The following is an 18400-nucleotide window of genomic DNA, read 5'->3' on the forward strand; positions in this document are numbered from 1 at the left end:
AGGTGCAGCGATTTCTAGAACAGAATTTAAATGGTCCAAGCCTAATTTTTCCTAGTGCACAGCACATCACCAAGGCCATTCAATTAGCAATCATGGAGAGTCTGTCATCTCCTCGTACCTGATGATCCATGAAGCGCTCCAAGAGCACCCAGAACTTTTGGCTTATTTCCGGAAGTGGGACACTCAAGTCCTGGATCGGAGGAGCCACAAAACTGAGCATAATGCTCCGGCCGAGTAATTTATCATCCTCAGATCCAGCCCGCGAGGCTGTCGGCCAGAACCAGCGGGCGGCACTCCACTCCGGGCCAAAAGAGGAGTACGCCAAAGGAGGAGTGGGCCAAACCTTTTAGGCCAGCGCTGAGTGGCCGCTGGGTGGGGCAAGTATGTACGGCGACCAATGATTAATTGCCCGAATGTCCATTCGAGCGGAAAATGCACAAAACATTTCCATCATCAAAGCGAAACTGATTTTCCAGTGGAAAAGTGAATGCTGTCAACGGCGAAATGGAAGCAGACAGCTCTTCATGTCCAATGTACGCCCAATGTCCTCCGGCAGTTTGAGTTCGAGCCATTTCCCTAATTGCAAATATAGTTTATTTGCTTACGCATTTCTTCGTTGCTAATTGCACATTCCTAGCTTCAATTCCTTTAATTGCAGTCCAATTTTTTTTATTTAATTAACATCTTTATTTAATATAATCCAGGAACAGATCTAATTAAAGCCTTTAACCTAAATGTTTTCTTAAGTAAATAATCTCTTAATTATAAATTATAATTAGTTTTCAACTTGGTATATAGGAGTAGCTCAAATTACGACTAGTTTCAAGTAAATAATATATTCATATTAGTCTCTTAGGAGCAGCCCAAAATGTCTTCTTTTGAGCCTGCGAATTGGGATAGCCCCCTGTAATCTCCGGGCTAGACGATTACGGTGGGCAGTTAGACGGTCGTTGTACCTGCTTGAGAAGAACGATATTTGGTCTTCAACAAGACTCAGGTTTAGGTCATTGTGAAGCGTTTGGCCGCTAACGAACCACTCACAGCCAGTGATTTGTCTTAATGTTTTGTTCTGGACGGTTTGGAAACGTTTTCGGTGGGACGCAGCCGCCACTCCCCAAATTTGGATTCCATATCTCCAAGTTGGTGCGATGATTTGTTGATAAATGTGCCGCTTGCATCTTAGAGATAATTTGCTTTTCTTGTTTAGCATCCAGAATAATTGGTTCCGCTTTAGGTTGCACATTTTGACGACTCTGGCAATATGTTCTCGGAAGGTTAGGCGTTTGTCCAGTGTGAGGCCTAGGTATTTCGCCTTAGTCGCTTGCTCTATGTCCACATTATTAATGTGGACCACCGGAGTTGTTTTTCGGCGTAACGTAAAGCAAACGTTTACGCATTTGCTTTCGTTGATTTTGATATTGTTCGCCGTGGCCCATTTCTCGAATTCGTTGAGGTAGGTTTGCAGCGTTTGTGAAGACTCGGTCTCACTGTTCGAGGAGCTGAGAAAGCAGACGTCGTCAGCGAAGCTGGCCAGCAGCATTTTGCTGTTGTCGTAGGTCATTTCTTCATAGCTTGGCTTGGGGATGTCTGCTGTAAAGATGGAGTACAGTAGCGGTCCTAAGACGCTTCCTTGGGGAACGCCAGCTGTAATGGCAACATTTGCAGAGATTGCGTCTCTGGACTGGACGCAAAAATCTCTGTTTGTGAGAAACGATCTGATGAGCTCAAACAGGTTGGCTGGCAGCGCTGTTTTGACTTTGGCTAGTAGTCCCGGGATCCAAACTCTATCAAATGCCTGTTGTATGTCAAGAAAGATGCCGTTGCAGTATTCTTTATTGTCGTAGGCCTTCAGGATGTGATTGACTACACGGTGCAATTGCTCAATCGTACTGTGGCCGGCTCTGAATCCGAATTGGTGCATTGGGATAGTATCATTGTCTTCTAGGTGTATTATAAGTCGGGAAGCTATCAGCCTTTCCATTACCTTCGATAAAGAGGGCAGGAGGCTGATAGGCCGGTAGGAGCATGGATCCTGTTCCGGTTTCCCTGGCTTTAGAATCATACTGATTCTAGCACTCTTCCATTTTTTGGGAAAGTATTGCACTCTAAGTATCGCATTGAATATCAATGTGATAAGTAATAGTGCTCTCTTGGGAAGGATTTTAAGTACTGCGTTGCTTATTAGGTCATGACCTGGCGCCTTTCGACTTTTGAGGGTACGTATCATGTTTGAGACTTCTTCCAGACGGATATGTCTTATTGGAGGTGACATCTGGAAAGGGCGCTGTAGTATTTCGTTTATTCTGTTGATATCCTCCTCGGATGCGAAATTAAACGCAGTGAATCTGTCGCCAAGGTGTTCCGCAAATGTTTGTACTTGCTCTTCTAAGGAGCGACACCAGTTACCATTGCTGTTCTTCAGAGGCGTAACTTTCTGTGGCATTCTTTTTACTTTTTTGGTAAAGGACCACATATTAAAAATGGAATCATTAGAATAGTCCATATTGGTCAGCATATGTTCGAATTGCGCATTTTTCAATTCAGCCATGGCAACGTGAAGCTCTCTGGCGCATCTATGCCATTGAGCTTTATCCTCAGGACTGTGCGTTCGAATATAACGTCTTCTCAGTGCTCTCTTACGGACTAGAATCTCTGCAATGTTTGGGTCAATTCTATTCGAGTGGCGTATGAGGGCTCTGCCATGATTGTTTGCAGTGTACACGTTTGCACTCCTCGCCGCATTTGTCACGTTGGTAGTGAAGAGGTCTACAGCGTCGTCAATCTCAGCAGCAGAGTTGAGCTCAATGTTAAGGCGTATCGATCTACATAGTTCTTCCTTGAAAACAGCTACATTTGTGTGTTTGCTAAGAAGTTGTCTACGTTGAGTGCATTGTATGGCTTCTGTTTTTAATGTAGTGATGAGAGATAGGTGGTCCGATTCAAGGTCCCAGCTGTCTCTGATGCTTAGCTTGTCGTGTGGAATGTTGCGATAAATTGCAAAGTCTAAACAGGATGGTCTTCGATTTACTGCGCTTGGATAGTATGTTGGTGCTCCAGTCGCCAGGATGTTGGCGTTAATTGAGATGGCGCTTGCGGCAAGTAAGTTACCTCGGTGACAGGTGATCGCAGAACCCCACCATGGATGTTTGGCGTTCCAGTCTCCGCTGATAAATGATCTTGGGAAGTTGAAGTTAGCGAATATGTCATCAAATTCTGATTGAGTCCAGCTGAAGTTCGGAGGGCAATAGATTGATCCGATGAATATTTGTCCTATACATGTTTGGATTCTGGCACCCACGATTTGGACTTTAGCATGGACGATTGGCTCGATGGGAAAGTGATTGATCTTTTTGTTAACCAGGATTGCAGCTCCACCCCTGTGGCTGCCGTCAGGTAGATTTGAAGTGTAGACTTCATATCCAAATAGTTGAAGGTTGGATGTCTTCGTTTCAGTGAGAAGGAGAATGTCAATATTCTCTCTCTCCGCAAGGTGGCCGATTTCCGTCATTTTGCCGGCAGCACCTCGCGTGTTCCAGGTGAGAATTTTTATTTGGGACATTGTGTAAGTTGCGCGTTAATTGCAACCAGCATCTTCAGCATCTGGGCTTGCATGGCGTATAGACCCTCGATAGCTTTTGAGAGCGATGCAACTGCCATTTCTAGTTTAGATTCTTGTGCATTTTGCTGTTGTGACACATCTGGGAAAAAGTGCGCATGATTTTTTGCACCGTAGTGATGTTGCTGTTGAATGGCGTCCTGTAGCCTATTTGTTAGGTTTCCTGGTCGTTTGTTTTGTTTTTCCGTGATTGGATTTGCATTTCTGGCTATTTGAGCATAAGAAACTCCATTTTCATAATGTTTGGGTGTAGAGTTATTGTTTATGCTCACTTTTGGGGTTTTCTGTACATTTTCGTTCATTTTGAGCAATTTTTGATAGGATTTGCAGCCACGGAAGTTAGCTGGGTGATTTTCACCACAGTGAGTGCAAGTTGCTGGTGCTTCTTTGCTTCTGGGACAATCTGATGATTTATGGTAGTCACCGCAAGAGACACAGATAAAAGGTCTGTAGCAATATCTTGCAGTATGACCAAACGATTGGCATCTCCGACATTGCACTATGTCTTGTGCTTTTCTGGCTACTTCAAAACGGACGCGTTGGCGACATAGAGATCGTAGTTGGAGTATATCTTTGTTATTTAGATTCTTTTCTACATTAATGAAGAAGAGGTTCATCTGTTCACCGCTCTTGTTGCTTTTTGGGTTATATATTGATAGAACTTTATGCCCCTGTCTGAGTAATTCCTCTTTGATTTTATGATGGAGCTGTGAATGGTGTAATCCTCGCACAACAACTCTGAATGGTTTCTCGTCTTTCAATTGATAGCAATGGAATTCAATTTTCAGGGAACTTAGTTGTCGTACTACAGCCCTGTAGGTGTTTGCGTCTTTGGTGTAGATTCTGTGAGTGGAGCCCACAGAGGATTTGATTTCAACATTTTCAAGATTTGTAACTTCCTCGATAGCGATAAGAAGTTCGTTCACGTTTGTCACGTCCATAAGAACGATTGGTGGTGGTTTTGGACTACCAGTAGAAGCAGATTTTACCGTAGATGAATCAGTTTTACTTTGTACGTTTGCGTTCTTGTTATGTGCATTGCTGTCTTTAGCCTTAGAAGCGGTGTGAGAACGGTAAGCCGCTGCTGCAGCGCTAGTCGATGGTTCGTCCACACTATTGCAGTCCATCTCATCGTCATCAACTGATAGTGTTTCGAACCTGTTTGCTGACACAGGGTCACTGGGTTCTAAATTTCTAATATCGGCACGTTTTCGTTGACTTATTGGTGAGTTCGATGACCCCTTCCTCTTCTGGCTCTGGATTTTTTGCCATCTGGGTGAATCCGGTAGAGGGGGGAAGTCTATAGAAGTGCTTAATGCTTTAGGAGGCATAGGCGTTGAGCACATGCCACTGCATATGCTGGGTGATGATGTAGTGTTGGTATATATTGGACTGTGAGTTGTTGTCAGAGTACTGGTGATACAGGCTGCATTACTGCTTGATACTGCTATACCATATGAGTTAAGCTTGCCGCTAGTGGCCAGATTTTTTGCCAGGGTTAACTCTCCTGGAATCACCTCGTCCATGACGGCTTTTCTCAGAGCTTCGCCCAGAAGCATTGTTTCTCTGGTATTTGCCATTTCTCTCGATTTTATGCAAAGTCGAATGTAAGTCAATCACTGCTTTTATTGCCCCTCTTGTACGGCTGCGCGCAGTGTGAGGGGAACAGCGGTGCCCTAGCGGGCACAAATGCAGTCTTGTCGCACTACACTTATGTTGTTGTTGTTGTCCCACTGCCGACACTGCGCTAGACAGCGTCCGAATTTTTATGATCTGTGCTATTATTAGCACACGAAGAATAGATAACAAAATAATAACGCGTAAGCACGCACTTTGTTTTTTTTTTTTTTTTTTTTTTTTTTTTTTTTTTTTTTTTTTTTTTTTTTTTTTTTTTTTTTTTTTTTTTTTTTTTTTTTTTTTTTTTTGCAGTCCAATTAAATGCTTAAATGCCAGATATTTGGTTTTGCCTATCAATTTGCTTCTTCCTGCAAACAGAAAACAATGAGTGAGAATGTAAACAAATTTTATGAGTATTTCCATAAATGCAAGGCTCACGGAGCAGATGAGGCACTAAGCCATTCATTATTGGGTGAAATGACAAAATTATAAATTAATTAACCGGGAAAATGCATACTCAGTTTCCTCTCCCTTGTTTGCTGATTTCCATTTTAATTTAGTTGCGTCTTTGATGGCCTGATGTTGTTTTGAGAACTAATATTCTTTCATCTTGAATAATTTAGTCTGGCAAGATTAGTTTCGAGGGGAAAGCGGAATTTGTGGAATAATATGCTCGACAATTTGTTTCAGATGTGCAAAAGTCAAGTTAAAGACATAAAATATTTGTGAAAGAAAGATCATTATTTCTTCGAACTCATTTGTGTATTATGCTGCTAGGTCCGACTCATCAAGTTAATAGATTTTCCAAAAATGCCATCCTGTTCTAGGATTTCGTGGAAAAGGTTCTAACAGTTTACAAAATTATTTTTTTAACACAACTACACCTTTATGGATTTATGTTTTGTTGTTTTTTCGGTTACACGTGTTAGCTTTTTAAATTACAAACACCTTTAATATTTTTGAACGAATTTGTTAGTCAAAATTGAATTTTTTATGAATTTATTTAATTTTGTAAAAATGATTTGAGGGTCATCAAAACGTATTTTGTAAGAAAATAAATTTACTTCCTGAATCCTATTTCCTTCCTAACTTAAAATATATTATTGCATACTTCAAGGTAAGCCTCGTTTTCAATTTAAAATTTTGAAAATTTTATGAACCTGGGTTCAACTCCCAACGAAGACGTCGTGAATCGTATGTTTTGATTTTTTTCTAAGTTTAATATGAAAACCAATTTCAAAGAAACAGTTTCTGACAAAAAAAATAATATGGATACAGAAAAATGGGAGAAGAACGCTTTTCTTTAGATATAAGTTTTCATTTTTAACATTTATGCGTTTTAATTTATGGTTTATTTAGGTTGAAGTGATGTAAAATATTTTACAATATATCTAGTAGTTTAATGTAAAATATATTTTCAGGGTCGCCACTGCCACAACAGTCAACAATATCATCAAACAGAATTGGCTGGCCCCAACAACAAGTAGTTAGTCAAAATTTCCGGCACTGTAACGATGAACTTGGAGCAAAACCTGACCGCTGCCCTGACGCAGTCGCCGGAGGGCAAGGCGGAGGAGGCGTGGCCGGCGGACGCCCACCTGCACCAGCCGCCGGAGGCGAGTCAACTGCTGCTGCCGGAGCACTCCAGCTGCCTGGCGGTGAAGACCTACCTGCGGATGTGCGGCTTGCCGTTCCTGGACCGGATCAGCGACAATGCGGAGTTCATGTCGCCGGGCGGCCGGCTGACCCACCTGCCGGTCCTCCGCTTGGGCCCCGTCAAGACCTTCGCGGAGTTCGAGCCCATCGTGGCCCAGGTGGAGGCCATGCAGGCGGGCCACTCGCTGGGCAGCTGGATGTCCGAGGATCGGCGCGACGATGTCCGTTGCCTGGTCAACTATGTGGAAAACGTCTTCACGCTGGCCGAGATCCACATGAGCTTCGTGGACGCGGTCAACTACCAACGGTACACGGCACCGCGCAGTGGAGCGGCTCATCCGTGGCCCTTGAGTGTGCTCCGCCGCATGGCCAAGCAGAAGGAGGCGCTGCGCATCCTGAAGGTCTACCAGTGGCAGGACATGGACAACGACCAGGTGCTCCACGAGGTGGGCGTCTGCGTCGGCACGCTGATCGGCCAGCTGGAGGAGCAGCAGCCGGAGGAGGGCTACCTCTGTGGAGCGCGGCCCTGTGCCCTGGACGCCCTGGTCTTCGGCCATGTGGCCGCCATCCTGACCACCAAGTTGCCCAACATGGAGCTGGCCGAGGTCCTGGCCACCTATCCCCGCCTGTTGGCCCACTGCCGGCGCATAGACGGAAGCTTGTTTGGAGGCAAACTCCTGAGCGGCGAGGAGCCGGAGGAGCTGGCCTAACTCGAGTGGGAGCTGGAGTGGGGCAAATAAAATTAAAGGAAGACAGGAACAAAGGATTCTTATTGTTTTTTTATTTGGCCAGGGGTCGGGAAGCCAATCAAAAATATGCAAAGCATTTACAATAAAAACGGCGGACGAGCCGAGCGAGTGGCTCTGCCGGGGAGTGGCGGAGCAAGTCGAGCCAGAGATAAGCCAGCGCACAATCCCATAAAATACAGCAACAGACAGGAGGGTCACTGCGAGACAAAAATTTAAAAGGAAGCAAATTATAAGTAAATAACTCCTTTTTTATAAGCCTATTTATTTTGCTTTAAAATTAAAATTACTTTATATGCTATGGTTTAGTTTTGTAATGCCATAGCTTCTACTATTTAAGCTAAAAGATTTTGCAATACCAATTAAATTAAATTTAATTATTGTAAATATTATTATTTGAAGACATTTGGAAGTCATTTTGTTTTAATAAAAAAAAAAGTTTAAGGAGCTTTACAAAATTGTTCCTCAAAACTATCTAAGTGTTTGATTTATTTTCTCGTAAAATAAATCAATTAAAATCTAAAACAATTTAAGTTTATATTTTTTTTAGGATTTCAAAACAGTTTGTGCCAATTTTTGGTTTGTAAATCTTTTTCCGAGTGTAGCAGGCAGTATATTCGGCGCGGGCTGGCATTCAATTTAAGTTCGCCCTCGACTTCAAGGTAGGCACCCGGACAAACATAAAATGTCAGTTCGATTTTATGACTGTCCCAAAGTCACCAATCTCAATGCGAAGTCTCCGGGAGAAGGGACTTCGGGACTCCCGGACTGCCGGGTTCCCGGCTAACCCGTGTGACATGGCCGCATCGTTCGGACAATCAGGGAGCCATCATCGACATCGACGGGGTCCGCTGTCAGCCCAGTTTGCCAGTTTCCCACGTCCTTTTCCATTTCCCCGGCTGCCGCCCCTTTTTCTGCTTTGCAATCAGAAACTCATCATGGCCTATTGATGATTTTTTCCGTTGTGCTTCTTTTTTGTGCTTTGCCCTTGCTACGACTCCCAGAGGATAATGCTTTGGCCGATGCCGTGCCGCTGGCCTTGATGCCGCTGTCTGTCTCCGGTCCTGGTAATTTATTGGAATTTGCCAAAAGGATTAAGTACGCCAATAAGCGTTGCTCAACGTCAATGAGCGCGTGAGCTGCTGCCACTCCTTCCACCTCGTCCTCGTCGTTTTGCCAACTCGTTTTCGTCCTCCCATCGGAATGAGCAACATCAGACGGCATCATCATCATCGTTGCCGCCGGCCATTTTCAGCCCTTTCGTCTGTTTCCGCTTCCGCCCCGACTTCCGGTTTGGTGCGTGTGTGTGTGCGCGCTGCACACTCCGTTGCCAAAAAAAAGCATAAAAAGCAAAACTGATAAACGTTGCGCGTGTCGAATGCCAGCCTGATTTGTTTGGCTTAATATTTCAATTTTGGCCAGCCATCTATGTATATAGAGGCGTACACAAATCAGGGGCACTCAAGACTTTATTACACATTTTTTGGGGGGCTAAAGATTAAGTTTAACTGAATTGGTATGCTTTTCAAAATATACTAGGCAAACAAAAAGATCCTCCACTCTGGAGACGCCGGGGATTGAACCCGGGATCTCTCACATGCGAAGCGAGCGCTCTACCACTGAGCTACGTCCCCTTAAAAACCCTTTCAATTATTGAAAATTTAGTTTAGTAAGTTTAAAAGCCCTTATACAAATAAAGGAGCTTTCCAACACCGGACAATAGAAAAAGACCCCTTGCTGGCGCAGCAAGCACTCAATTTAACCTTGATATACATATTTTAAATAATTGACACTTTTAGAAAAATACTAGGAAATACACACAAAAATACAAATTGACCGGAGCTAAAGGAGCTTTACAACACAGAAAGCAAAAGGTGTTTTAAATGAAAAACTGTGTCAGGCGAAGAACAAATACGTTTTTTCAGCGGTTTTACAACCGAAGCTCTAACTAGTTACAATTCTAGAAAAAATGCTAAATTAAATGAAAAATTTTATGAAATAAGCTTTTTAACACTGTAAACAAAATGTCTTCAAAATTCTTTCAGACATAGCGAGCGTCAAACCGAACGAGTTGAAAACATAACTTCCAAACTGTACGATCCTATCGAATTGAAGAGCTTAAACCAGACAACTTAAAATTATTAATGAAAAAATAAAAAATATCAAATTTAGTTTTAACTCAACAAACACCACTCCCCCTCTCAGACGAGCCGGGCACTTAAAAATTATGTAATAAAAAGATTTGAAGAAAATCTGTTTTAGGTTATGGAGACGCCGGGGATTGATCCCGGGACCTCTCACATGCGAAGCGAGCGCTCTACCACTGAGCTACGTCCCCTTAAAAAACTTTTCAGTTATTGAAAATTTAGTTTAGAAAGTTTAAAAGCCCTTATATAAATAAAGGAGCTTTTCAACACTGGCCAAGATAAATATCTGAGAAAAAGACCCCTTGCAGGCGAAGCAAACACTCAATATATTCTTGATATATGTTAAATAATTGGACATTTTAGATCAGTTTAGTTTAAAATACTATGAAAATCGACCGGAGCTAATGGAGCTTTACAACACAGGAGGCAAAAGATTTTTAAGCGAAAAACCGTGTCAGGCGAAAAACAAATTTTTTAGCTAAGCGACTGCTCTATCTGGCTACAATTCTTGAATACACGCTCCATTAAAATCCAAAATTGTATGAAACGTGCTTTCCAACACTGTAAACAAAAGGTCTTCAAAATTCTTTCAGACATAGCGAGCGTCAAACCGAACGAGTTGAAAACATAACTTCCAAACTATACGATCCTATCGAAATGAAGAGTTTAAGACAGACAACTTAAAATCATTAATGAAAAAATAAAAAATATCAAATTTAGTTTTAACTCAACAAACACCACTCCCCCTCTCAGACGAGCCGGGCACTTAAAAATTATGTAATAAAAAGATTTGAAGAAAATCTGTTTTAGGTTATGGAGACGCCGGGGATTGATCCCGGGACCTCTCACATGCGAAGCGAGCGCTCTACCACTGAGCTACGTCCCCTTAAAAAACTTTTCAATTATTGAAAATTTAGTTTAGAAAGTTTAAAAGCCCTTATATAAATAAAGGAGCTTTTCAACACTGGCCAAGATAAATATCTGAGAAAAAGACCCCTTGCAGGCGAAGCAAACACTCAATATATTCTTGATATATGTTAAATAATTGGACATTTTAGATCAGTTTAGTTTAAAATACTATGAAAATCGACCGGAGCTAATGGAGCTTTACAACACAGGAGGCAAAAGATTTTTAAGCGAAAAACCGTGTCAGGCGAAAAACAAATTTTTTAGCTAAGCGACTGCTCTATCTGGCTACAATTCTTGAAAACACGCTCCATTAAAATCCAAAATTGTATGAAACGTGCTTTCCAACACTGTAAACAAAAGGTCTTCAAAATTCTTTCAGACATAGCGAGCGTCAAACCGAACGAGTTGAAAACATAACTTCCAAACTGTACGATCCTATCGAATTGAAGAGCTTAAACCAGACAACTTAAAATTATTAATGAAAAAATAAAAAATATCAAATTTAGTTTTAACTCAACAAACACCACTCCCCCTCTCGCAGACGAGCCGGGCACTGAAAAACAATGTAATAAAAAGATTTGAAAAAAAATCTTTTGTAGGCTATGGAGACGCCGGGGATAGAACCCGGGGCCTCTCACATGCAAAGCGAGCGCTCTACCACTGAGCTACGTCCCCACCTGATTTGCTTCCAAATTAATCATTAAAATTACATTAAAATGTCTTTTAATTAATCATGAACCAAACTAAAAACTCCTCTCACTTTTTTTTAAGTACATTATCGATTAATTTATTTGTAAAATACAACTTTTTGGCTTGGTTTATAGTATAACTTTTTTAGGGTACTACGAAAAATTCCTAAGAGGACTCTTTATGGCATTACACTTCCTAACTTATTATAACCCTAGTTCAAGAAACCTTAATCATAAGTTCTTGGTGATTCCACCCTAATCACCGGACATCACTCACTCGATGTTTATCTTGGATGGAACTCAGTCAATTTGTAGTCGAGTAACTCAATGAAATCTGGAAGACAATCGTTTTTGGGCCAAAATGACCACAGTGCTGGGGGCTGCGAGTCATCCGACCTGAACTTCTTCGTCACGTTGTGCTTTATCACTTTATTCGGAGCTGAGTCGCCTGATTATCCATCATCCGGCCAAGGAGTCCCCATCATCATCATCGTCGCCGAAGGAACGACCTTCAGCGTGCATCTTCCGCTCGCCCGAGTTACCCTAATGGAAAGTATATAAAACACAATTTGTTTTCATTTTGTGCTCTTACCGCTGAGCGACTATCCCGACTTTCGCCGACTTTTCCGACTGCCTGCCGCCGGCCCCGAGTTTTCAGCGCCTTATCCTGCAGATCCCTTCTCCTGGTCCATCCCGCATTCAGCATTCTGTCAGCTTAACCGCTGCCACTTGCCATTGTTGGCTGTTTATTTTGGTAGTCGGGCGTTCGGCGAAAACTTTTTCACATGCCACGCCCAAAACGCCCTCGGCCACGGCCACGCCCACGCCCCCCGTCCGACTGCCGCAGGGCCACTAAACAACAGATAGACTAAACGGGACAAAAACACTGTAGGTATACATTAAGATGTACCCACACAGATATGCACCGCCAGAATAGGAAGCCTATTCAGTTTGCTATGAAAAACCATTGATCTAGGAATCTATACTGTAAAGCTTAAAGTCATGAAGGCTAAAAAGAAGCATTCTGACTATAAAAGAGCCTTCTAGCTGAAAAGAATCCTTCTGGAACACAAAATAGAAGGGTTCCCAAATGAAAAACATTTAATACCACACTCCATTAAAACATTTTAAATAAATATTTAAATATAAATTACTTTTTTGCAATTATAGCACTATAAAAAGGCTTCAAAATAAAATGAGCCACTGATTTCTCTAAATTGATTAACCTTGGTCACACCAAAGGACACCAAATACCATAGACCATAGTCTATATACTCTTTGGTCACACTATTTATAAATTTCCAGCCTCTAAACATTAATTAAAATTAACGACACCTTATCATTTAAAAATCAAAGCAATGAAAAATACAACCAATTAAAAAAAAATATTTAAAATTAGCTTTAAAAAATTCAATTTAATTCGATTTTCTCCCTGTGTCCACCATTTATATATGGAAAAGTTCCTCGCCGAAGCTCGGTCAGAAGCGGGGGTTAAGGGCCAAAACTTTCTATAGCCTACAAATTTTCTTTTGGCTCCAAATTGGCTGAGGGAGAAAACTTTTACTTGCGGCTACTTTCGCCGCTTTCGCCGATGTCGCAGCAGCCGGGCCAAGTCCATCCTTATCGCCATCTCCATCCCCTGGCCGTCCAATCTCTGCTCATCCCGGCCAGAAGTAGGGCCCTGAGCAGTGATTAGGCAATAATTCTGTGGCACGCAAACGGCGCACATATTAACCCGCCCCGGGAAATATGGCGTGTCATTGAACAACTCAATATCCCGGCGCTGCGACTCCACTCACTCAAGCAGCCAGGACTTTCTCGGTTGTTAAGCAAATCACGTAAATTTCCTTAAACGAATTACTTTCAAATTACCGAAAATGCTCGGATCGGCTGGCGTTCTGTAAGCAGGTGCTTGTGTGCCCTTTGCTTTCTTGCAGCGACAACAAAAGGCGGGAATTCCCCGACACCGTTGCGCCGGCGAGCCTTAAATAAATATTATTGCCTGTAATTTATATGAAAAGTTTGCGTCTCGCTTCTTGGCGCCTTCTAAGGGTGTGATTTCCCGATTTGCCGATTTTCCAATTTTCATATTCGTTTCGAGCCGCAGAGTTCGGGTTACACCTTTGGTTTTTGGCTTCAAAAAAACAGAACTGGGTCGCAAATTTATGCAGCAGTTGGGGGAAAGGCTCCTAAAGCTACAACAAAAGCGGTGGCAGTTTATAAAGTAGCAACAAATAATTGACCACCCACACATGCTGGGCGGGGGGCGGTAAAAACTGTGGGCGCTCTCAGTGGGTTAAAAAAAAGAGGAGGAAAAGCGAGCAGAGAAAACTCAGCGGAAAAACTCGCTCAAGTGGCAATCATCATGATGTTGCTGCCGCTGCTGATGATCATCATTGCTGGCTGCACTTGGCAATTGTTGCCACCGAAAGGGGGTGCTGGAGGGGGCCGGTAATGGGGGCAGCGCGGCCCCACAAAACCCCCCTCCATCAGGCTCTGGACCGCCCTGTTGAGTGCTTAAAAATACATTGCACGTTCAAATTGAAGTGGAAATGCAACGAAATGCATATAAAAACATCCTGGCCCGGAAGGTTCTGCTGAAAAGCAATTTCTCCAAGAAACCTCCAGAATATTCGGCACTTTAGGCCATTTGTAAAATTTCTAAAATGTAAAGATAAAAAAGGTTTTTGTCAAACTTGCATTTATAATAAGTCAAATTGTGAGTAAAAGCGAGAAATTTACAATTTTGTAGGACTTAATGTGTAACACAAACTAAAATAAAACATTACAGTATACAGGTTATGGAGAAACCGGGAATCGAAGCCAGGACCTCTCGCATGCGAAGGAATAAAATAATTGACGGTATCAGTTCATTAGTTTAAATAAAAGAAATAATGATAATAAAAATGTTTCTTTTTGGTATTACTAATATTATCAGAAAGTTACATAAATTATTATTATGATTTTTATCATATTATGAACTAAGGGATTGATCAATAGGAGTTGTAACGCACAATGGGATTTGATTATTTGATATTTTCTTAACCAATTTTTTTTCATTGTTTATGTATATTTATGTATATTTAAATAGTTTCTATTAAATTCATTTTTTAAAACTCTTTATTTAAAAATCCAAATTATCAGATAACACTTTAAATATTTTTTCCCACAAACATACCTGCTTACAAAGTTGTCCATTAAAATGATCTACGATTTGAACACTCTAGTGATTTGTAACTCAATCGCGTGATATACTTTTTTATGTGATGAGATTAATAATGTTTTGATTTTTTTGTGAGGCAATTTAGCGGGGGAAAACGTTTATCGGTACGTGGCGAAAGCACGGATACATGGGGCCTGTGCACTGGCTTTGTTGTTATTGGATCCACCTTGTGACCGCCCGGGCAACCACCCCAGGCTACCGCAACCACCCCCACCAGCTCAGCCACCCGGTCACGTGGCGTCGGCGATAACAAACAAATGCAATTATGGATTTACGCGGCGTATACGCCATATTTATATGTTTTTTACGCTGCCTCTTGCGGCTGCCTTACATTTTAATTGAGTTGCTTGTGCGGCAGGCAGGCAGCCCGACCAGCAAAAAAATAACATTAGTTGCGAATCAGCCTCTGCATCTGGATCTGAATCCGAATCGGGGATCTGGGGAGCCGGAAGAGCTGGGGAGTGAAGTGTTTTTCGGCAGGAAATTGATGCGCTTCGGGTGCAAAAGACATCAAACACTTGAAATATTTTGTGTAAACTTGAAAAATGACATGAAAGCGGCCTGAAATGGCAGGCGGCTCGGGGGCCTCTCTCCGAGTGGATGGATGGCAGACTGGCATGCAAAAGCAAACAAACAATTTGCGGGTCTTGTCTCTGACATATGAGTTCGAATACTTTCGAGGCAACTCACATCTTACTCGCTGTCTTCTCGGGCTGGCGGGGCCTGAGTGTTTCTGAAAGATGATTGATACGATTGGGAGTGCTCCCAGGGCCGCCACCACCACCACCACCACCATCGCCCTCGCCACCCGCGATCCGCTCCTGGGCGGGCGCCGCATAAGCGGTGGCGTAATGAAGCGGAAATCGATTTGGAGCGCGCGTCCTCAACCCGTGCGGCCCGGGAAATCGCTCGCCGTCAGCGGGCGTGCGTGAAAAGTTTGACAGCAGCCAGGAGCAGGAGCAGGAGCAGCCCACCAGCACCACCCGCACCACCCGCCGGGGTGATGAACAGCGGGGCGCCACCAGCAGCACCACCAGGCCCTTAAACCACACGAGGAGAAAACTTATTTATATCAAATCGTTAAAAGATAATGCAATCAAGCATCACAGGTTGTGCTTAAGTCTGCACAGATTTAGGAACAATTGTTTTGGGGTGAACACTTTTAAGATCAAACAGTACAGTTCAGATGTACAAAACACCTAGTAATTTAATAACCAATTATATTTACCAACTGATTTGAAATATTACAGAGCTAACTAAGCTGGGAATTTGATTTCCCTAGAAATAGAGGTTATCATAAAGAGTTTGCATTGGTTACAAACTATCTGTGTTTTAAACAAAGCATTTAATATAATGATAATTCTATTAGTTTTAATAGTTAATAACATTAGAATTTAAGTTCTAGAATGGCTTATGGAAACAACGTACGAATTAAGGGTGATTATGATATATTATCATTAAACAATTTTTAAAATATTTTTGGTTTTTTGGGGAGTAAGTGATTTGATTCTTTAAAATGTTTAGAGGCAACTTTGAGGAAAACTAATTGCTTTATTATTTTAAAAATAATTTTGAATGCGAACTACTACATTTTTAATTGAATATTTATAAGCTCTAGGTTGTGAACTTCTTGTTCAAACACAAAATATTTAATACCTAATAGAGAGCAATCATTTTTTATATATAGCATAGATTTAAAAGCTGCAAGAAAATATAAATATGAAAAACCAAATGTCAAAAAAATATGAATTTTTATTTATGACAGACATTAATAATCTAATAATCATAGAATTAGTCACAATCGAGCAGGATTTTCTCGCGGTGCACTGGCTCCACGGCTGCCGAAGAAAGCGTAAACAAGAAAATATTAAGCAGCTGCGAGAGCAAAACAAAAACGTAACGCTGCCGAAAAGCTGGAGAGCTGGAGAAGGGAAGACGAAGTGCGCGAAACAAGTTTTCCGGGGGGAAGAGTGACTGGGGAGGGGTCTTGGAAAACAAGCAAAATAAAGTAAAGAAAAGGGAAACAGAAGATGCTGGGGGAAAAGCGATTTCCGCCGCTCGCTCGTAACTTTTCACTTAAGCATTTTTGTCACGTCTGCCATTTTTCCTTTTCTCCATTCGCCGCCACGCCCGCGCCTACCCAAAAAAGCCTTGTGTAATACATTTTTGTAATATTTACTCTGCGCTTTGTTGGCTCTGGGCCCCGCCGATCGGTTTGGGTACATTGGCTGTGGGCAACAGGCTGCCAGGCCCCGGGAAAACTCCCATTTTTCACTTTCACTCTAAGATAATCGAACGGCGTTCCTTGGTTTTTGGCGCAAGGCAGGGCATTTGACATTTGCGGCGCGGGAAAAGCCGCCTCGAACCTCAGTTTATTTTCCCTTTATACAGACATATTTGTTGTTGTTTGTTTTACGCCATCCCGATTCACAGTGACTTGGTGTCCTTTTTCCGGGTTCCGGCCAGTTCCTTAATTTCTTTTCGTGTTTTCCCCTTATGTATGCGCACCCGCTCTTTGATTTCCCCGCCAGGCAAAAATCATATTTTATTGTTATCGAAATTTAGTGGCCTCCCATAAACATCGATGGGTTCCCGGGGAGGGTTTCAGGGTTTACGGATTAGGGACTTGGGACTTTGGATGCCCCATCCCCCGTCACCCCTCCCCCTGTCATCCTTCACACGAAAGCAGGAAATGTGCTGCAAGTTCCGTTCAGCGCCATAACTCCGGCGTAAACTGGGTCAACTCCGGACTACGGAGGACTCCGGACTCCGGACTCCGAACTCCGGTTTATATTCTCCGGACCCGTCAGCCTGCCAGCTCCGGCGACAGTTCGGATTAAGCCGCTGTTGCGACGTGGCTGCGATTTCCCCTGTCTTCCGGATCCGCGGGCACTGCGAAATTAGCCGGGACAGCACAGCAGTCCACCGGGTTTATTCGGTTTAGCACCGGAACTCTCCAGATCCGATCTGAAATTGCAGGCAGCACAGAGTTAACACAATAAAAATGCCAATAAGTCTCAGCGGGTAACAAAAATATGAATTAAATCAGCTAGTATTGGTTGTAAACGATAAATGCCTACTGACAGGTACGGCATAAAATAAAGAAAAATATAAAAGTAAATAAATCATTTCAAATGGCTTAAAATTAAGTTCATAAATCAGACTTCTCAGCAGTTTGAACTAGGAAAATAAATCTTGAAGTCAGTTTTATATCACATGCACTTACATGCACTTAAACGGTTTATAAAAGCAAATAAAATATATAATTTATGAAAACATTTTTCAATCCTCCTTAAAAAATATATATTAAAAAAAAATTTCTAAAATGAAAAATCTAAGGTCAACACTGCGTATGAGTAATAAACGGTATAACATGTCAGAGGAACCTTAGCCTAAAATTCGAAATTATTACCCCAAATGCACAGATTAAACGGACTAGGTGCCACCCTAATTTAACCGCGCAAATCAGGGTCACCCCACTGCCAAAGGCTAACGGGAAACAAATAATGGACGGCCTTTATTGACCCCGTATTACGTTTATTTGCCGCGTGTATTATTTGCTCTTTGTTGACCCGTAATCTTTACGGCCTTGTTAGGCCGGCGAAGGAAATCAACAAATCATCCGAGCACTTTTAGACGTTTTCATTAGCCGCAATTTGGGCATTAAAATTTGAGATGCCCCGCATCGACCCGCCATCCGGTTTGCCACCTCGTATTTTACGGGCCCCGACACCTTCCGGAATTGGGGGCATAAATTGTCGAGTGCGGCAGTTAACTGGCTAAAACTAAGCCGGCAA

The 18400-nt window shown here is 42.3% G+C and overlaps 1 protein-coding gene and 4 non-coding genes across 5 annotated transcripts; 1 reads left to right on the forward strand and 4 right to left on the reverse strand.

Annotated features, from left to right (window-relative positions):
* Nucleotides 1-6668: 6668 nt before the first annotated feature.
* Nucleotides 6669-7655, forward strand: LOC108026057 (metaxin-2). Its single transcript, XM_017096755.3, has one exon. The coding sequence runs from the start codon at nt 6748-6750 to the stop codon at nt 7597-7599; it is 852 nt and encodes a 283-aa protein (XP_016952244.1). The 5' UTR covers nt 6669-6747; the 3' UTR covers nt 7600-7655.
* A 1542-nt stretch (nt 7656-9197) lies between these two features.
* Nucleotides 9198-9269, reverse strand: Trnaa-cgc (transfer RNA alanine (anticodon CGC)). Its single transcript has one exon. It is a non-coding gene; the product is annotated as a tRNA-Ala (tRNA).
* A 632-nt stretch (nt 9270-9901) lies between these two features.
* Trnaa-cgc (transfer RNA alanine (anticodon CGC)) lies at nt 9902-9973 on the reverse strand. Its single transcript has one exon. It is a non-coding gene; the product is annotated as a tRNA-Ala (tRNA).
* Nucleotides 9974-10596: 623 nt separating this feature from the next.
* Nucleotides 10597-10668, reverse strand: Trnaa-cgc (transfer RNA alanine (anticodon CGC)). Its single transcript has one exon. It is a non-coding gene; the product is annotated as a tRNA-Ala (tRNA).
* A 626-nt stretch (nt 10669-11294) lies between these two features.
* On the reverse strand, nt 11295-11366 carry Trnaa-ugc (transfer RNA alanine (anticodon UGC)). Its single transcript has one exon. It is a non-coding gene; the product is annotated as a tRNA-Ala (tRNA).
* Between the last annotated feature and the right edge of the window lie 7034 nt (nt 11367-18400).

Source organism: Drosophila biarmipes, chromosome X (genome assembly GCF_025231255.1).
Source record: "Drosophila biarmipes strain raj3 chromosome X, RU_DBia_V1.1, whole genome shotgun sequence".
Classification (NCBI taxonomy): domain Eukaryota; kingdom Metazoa; phylum Arthropoda; class Insecta; order Diptera; family Drosophilidae; genus Drosophila; species Drosophila biarmipes.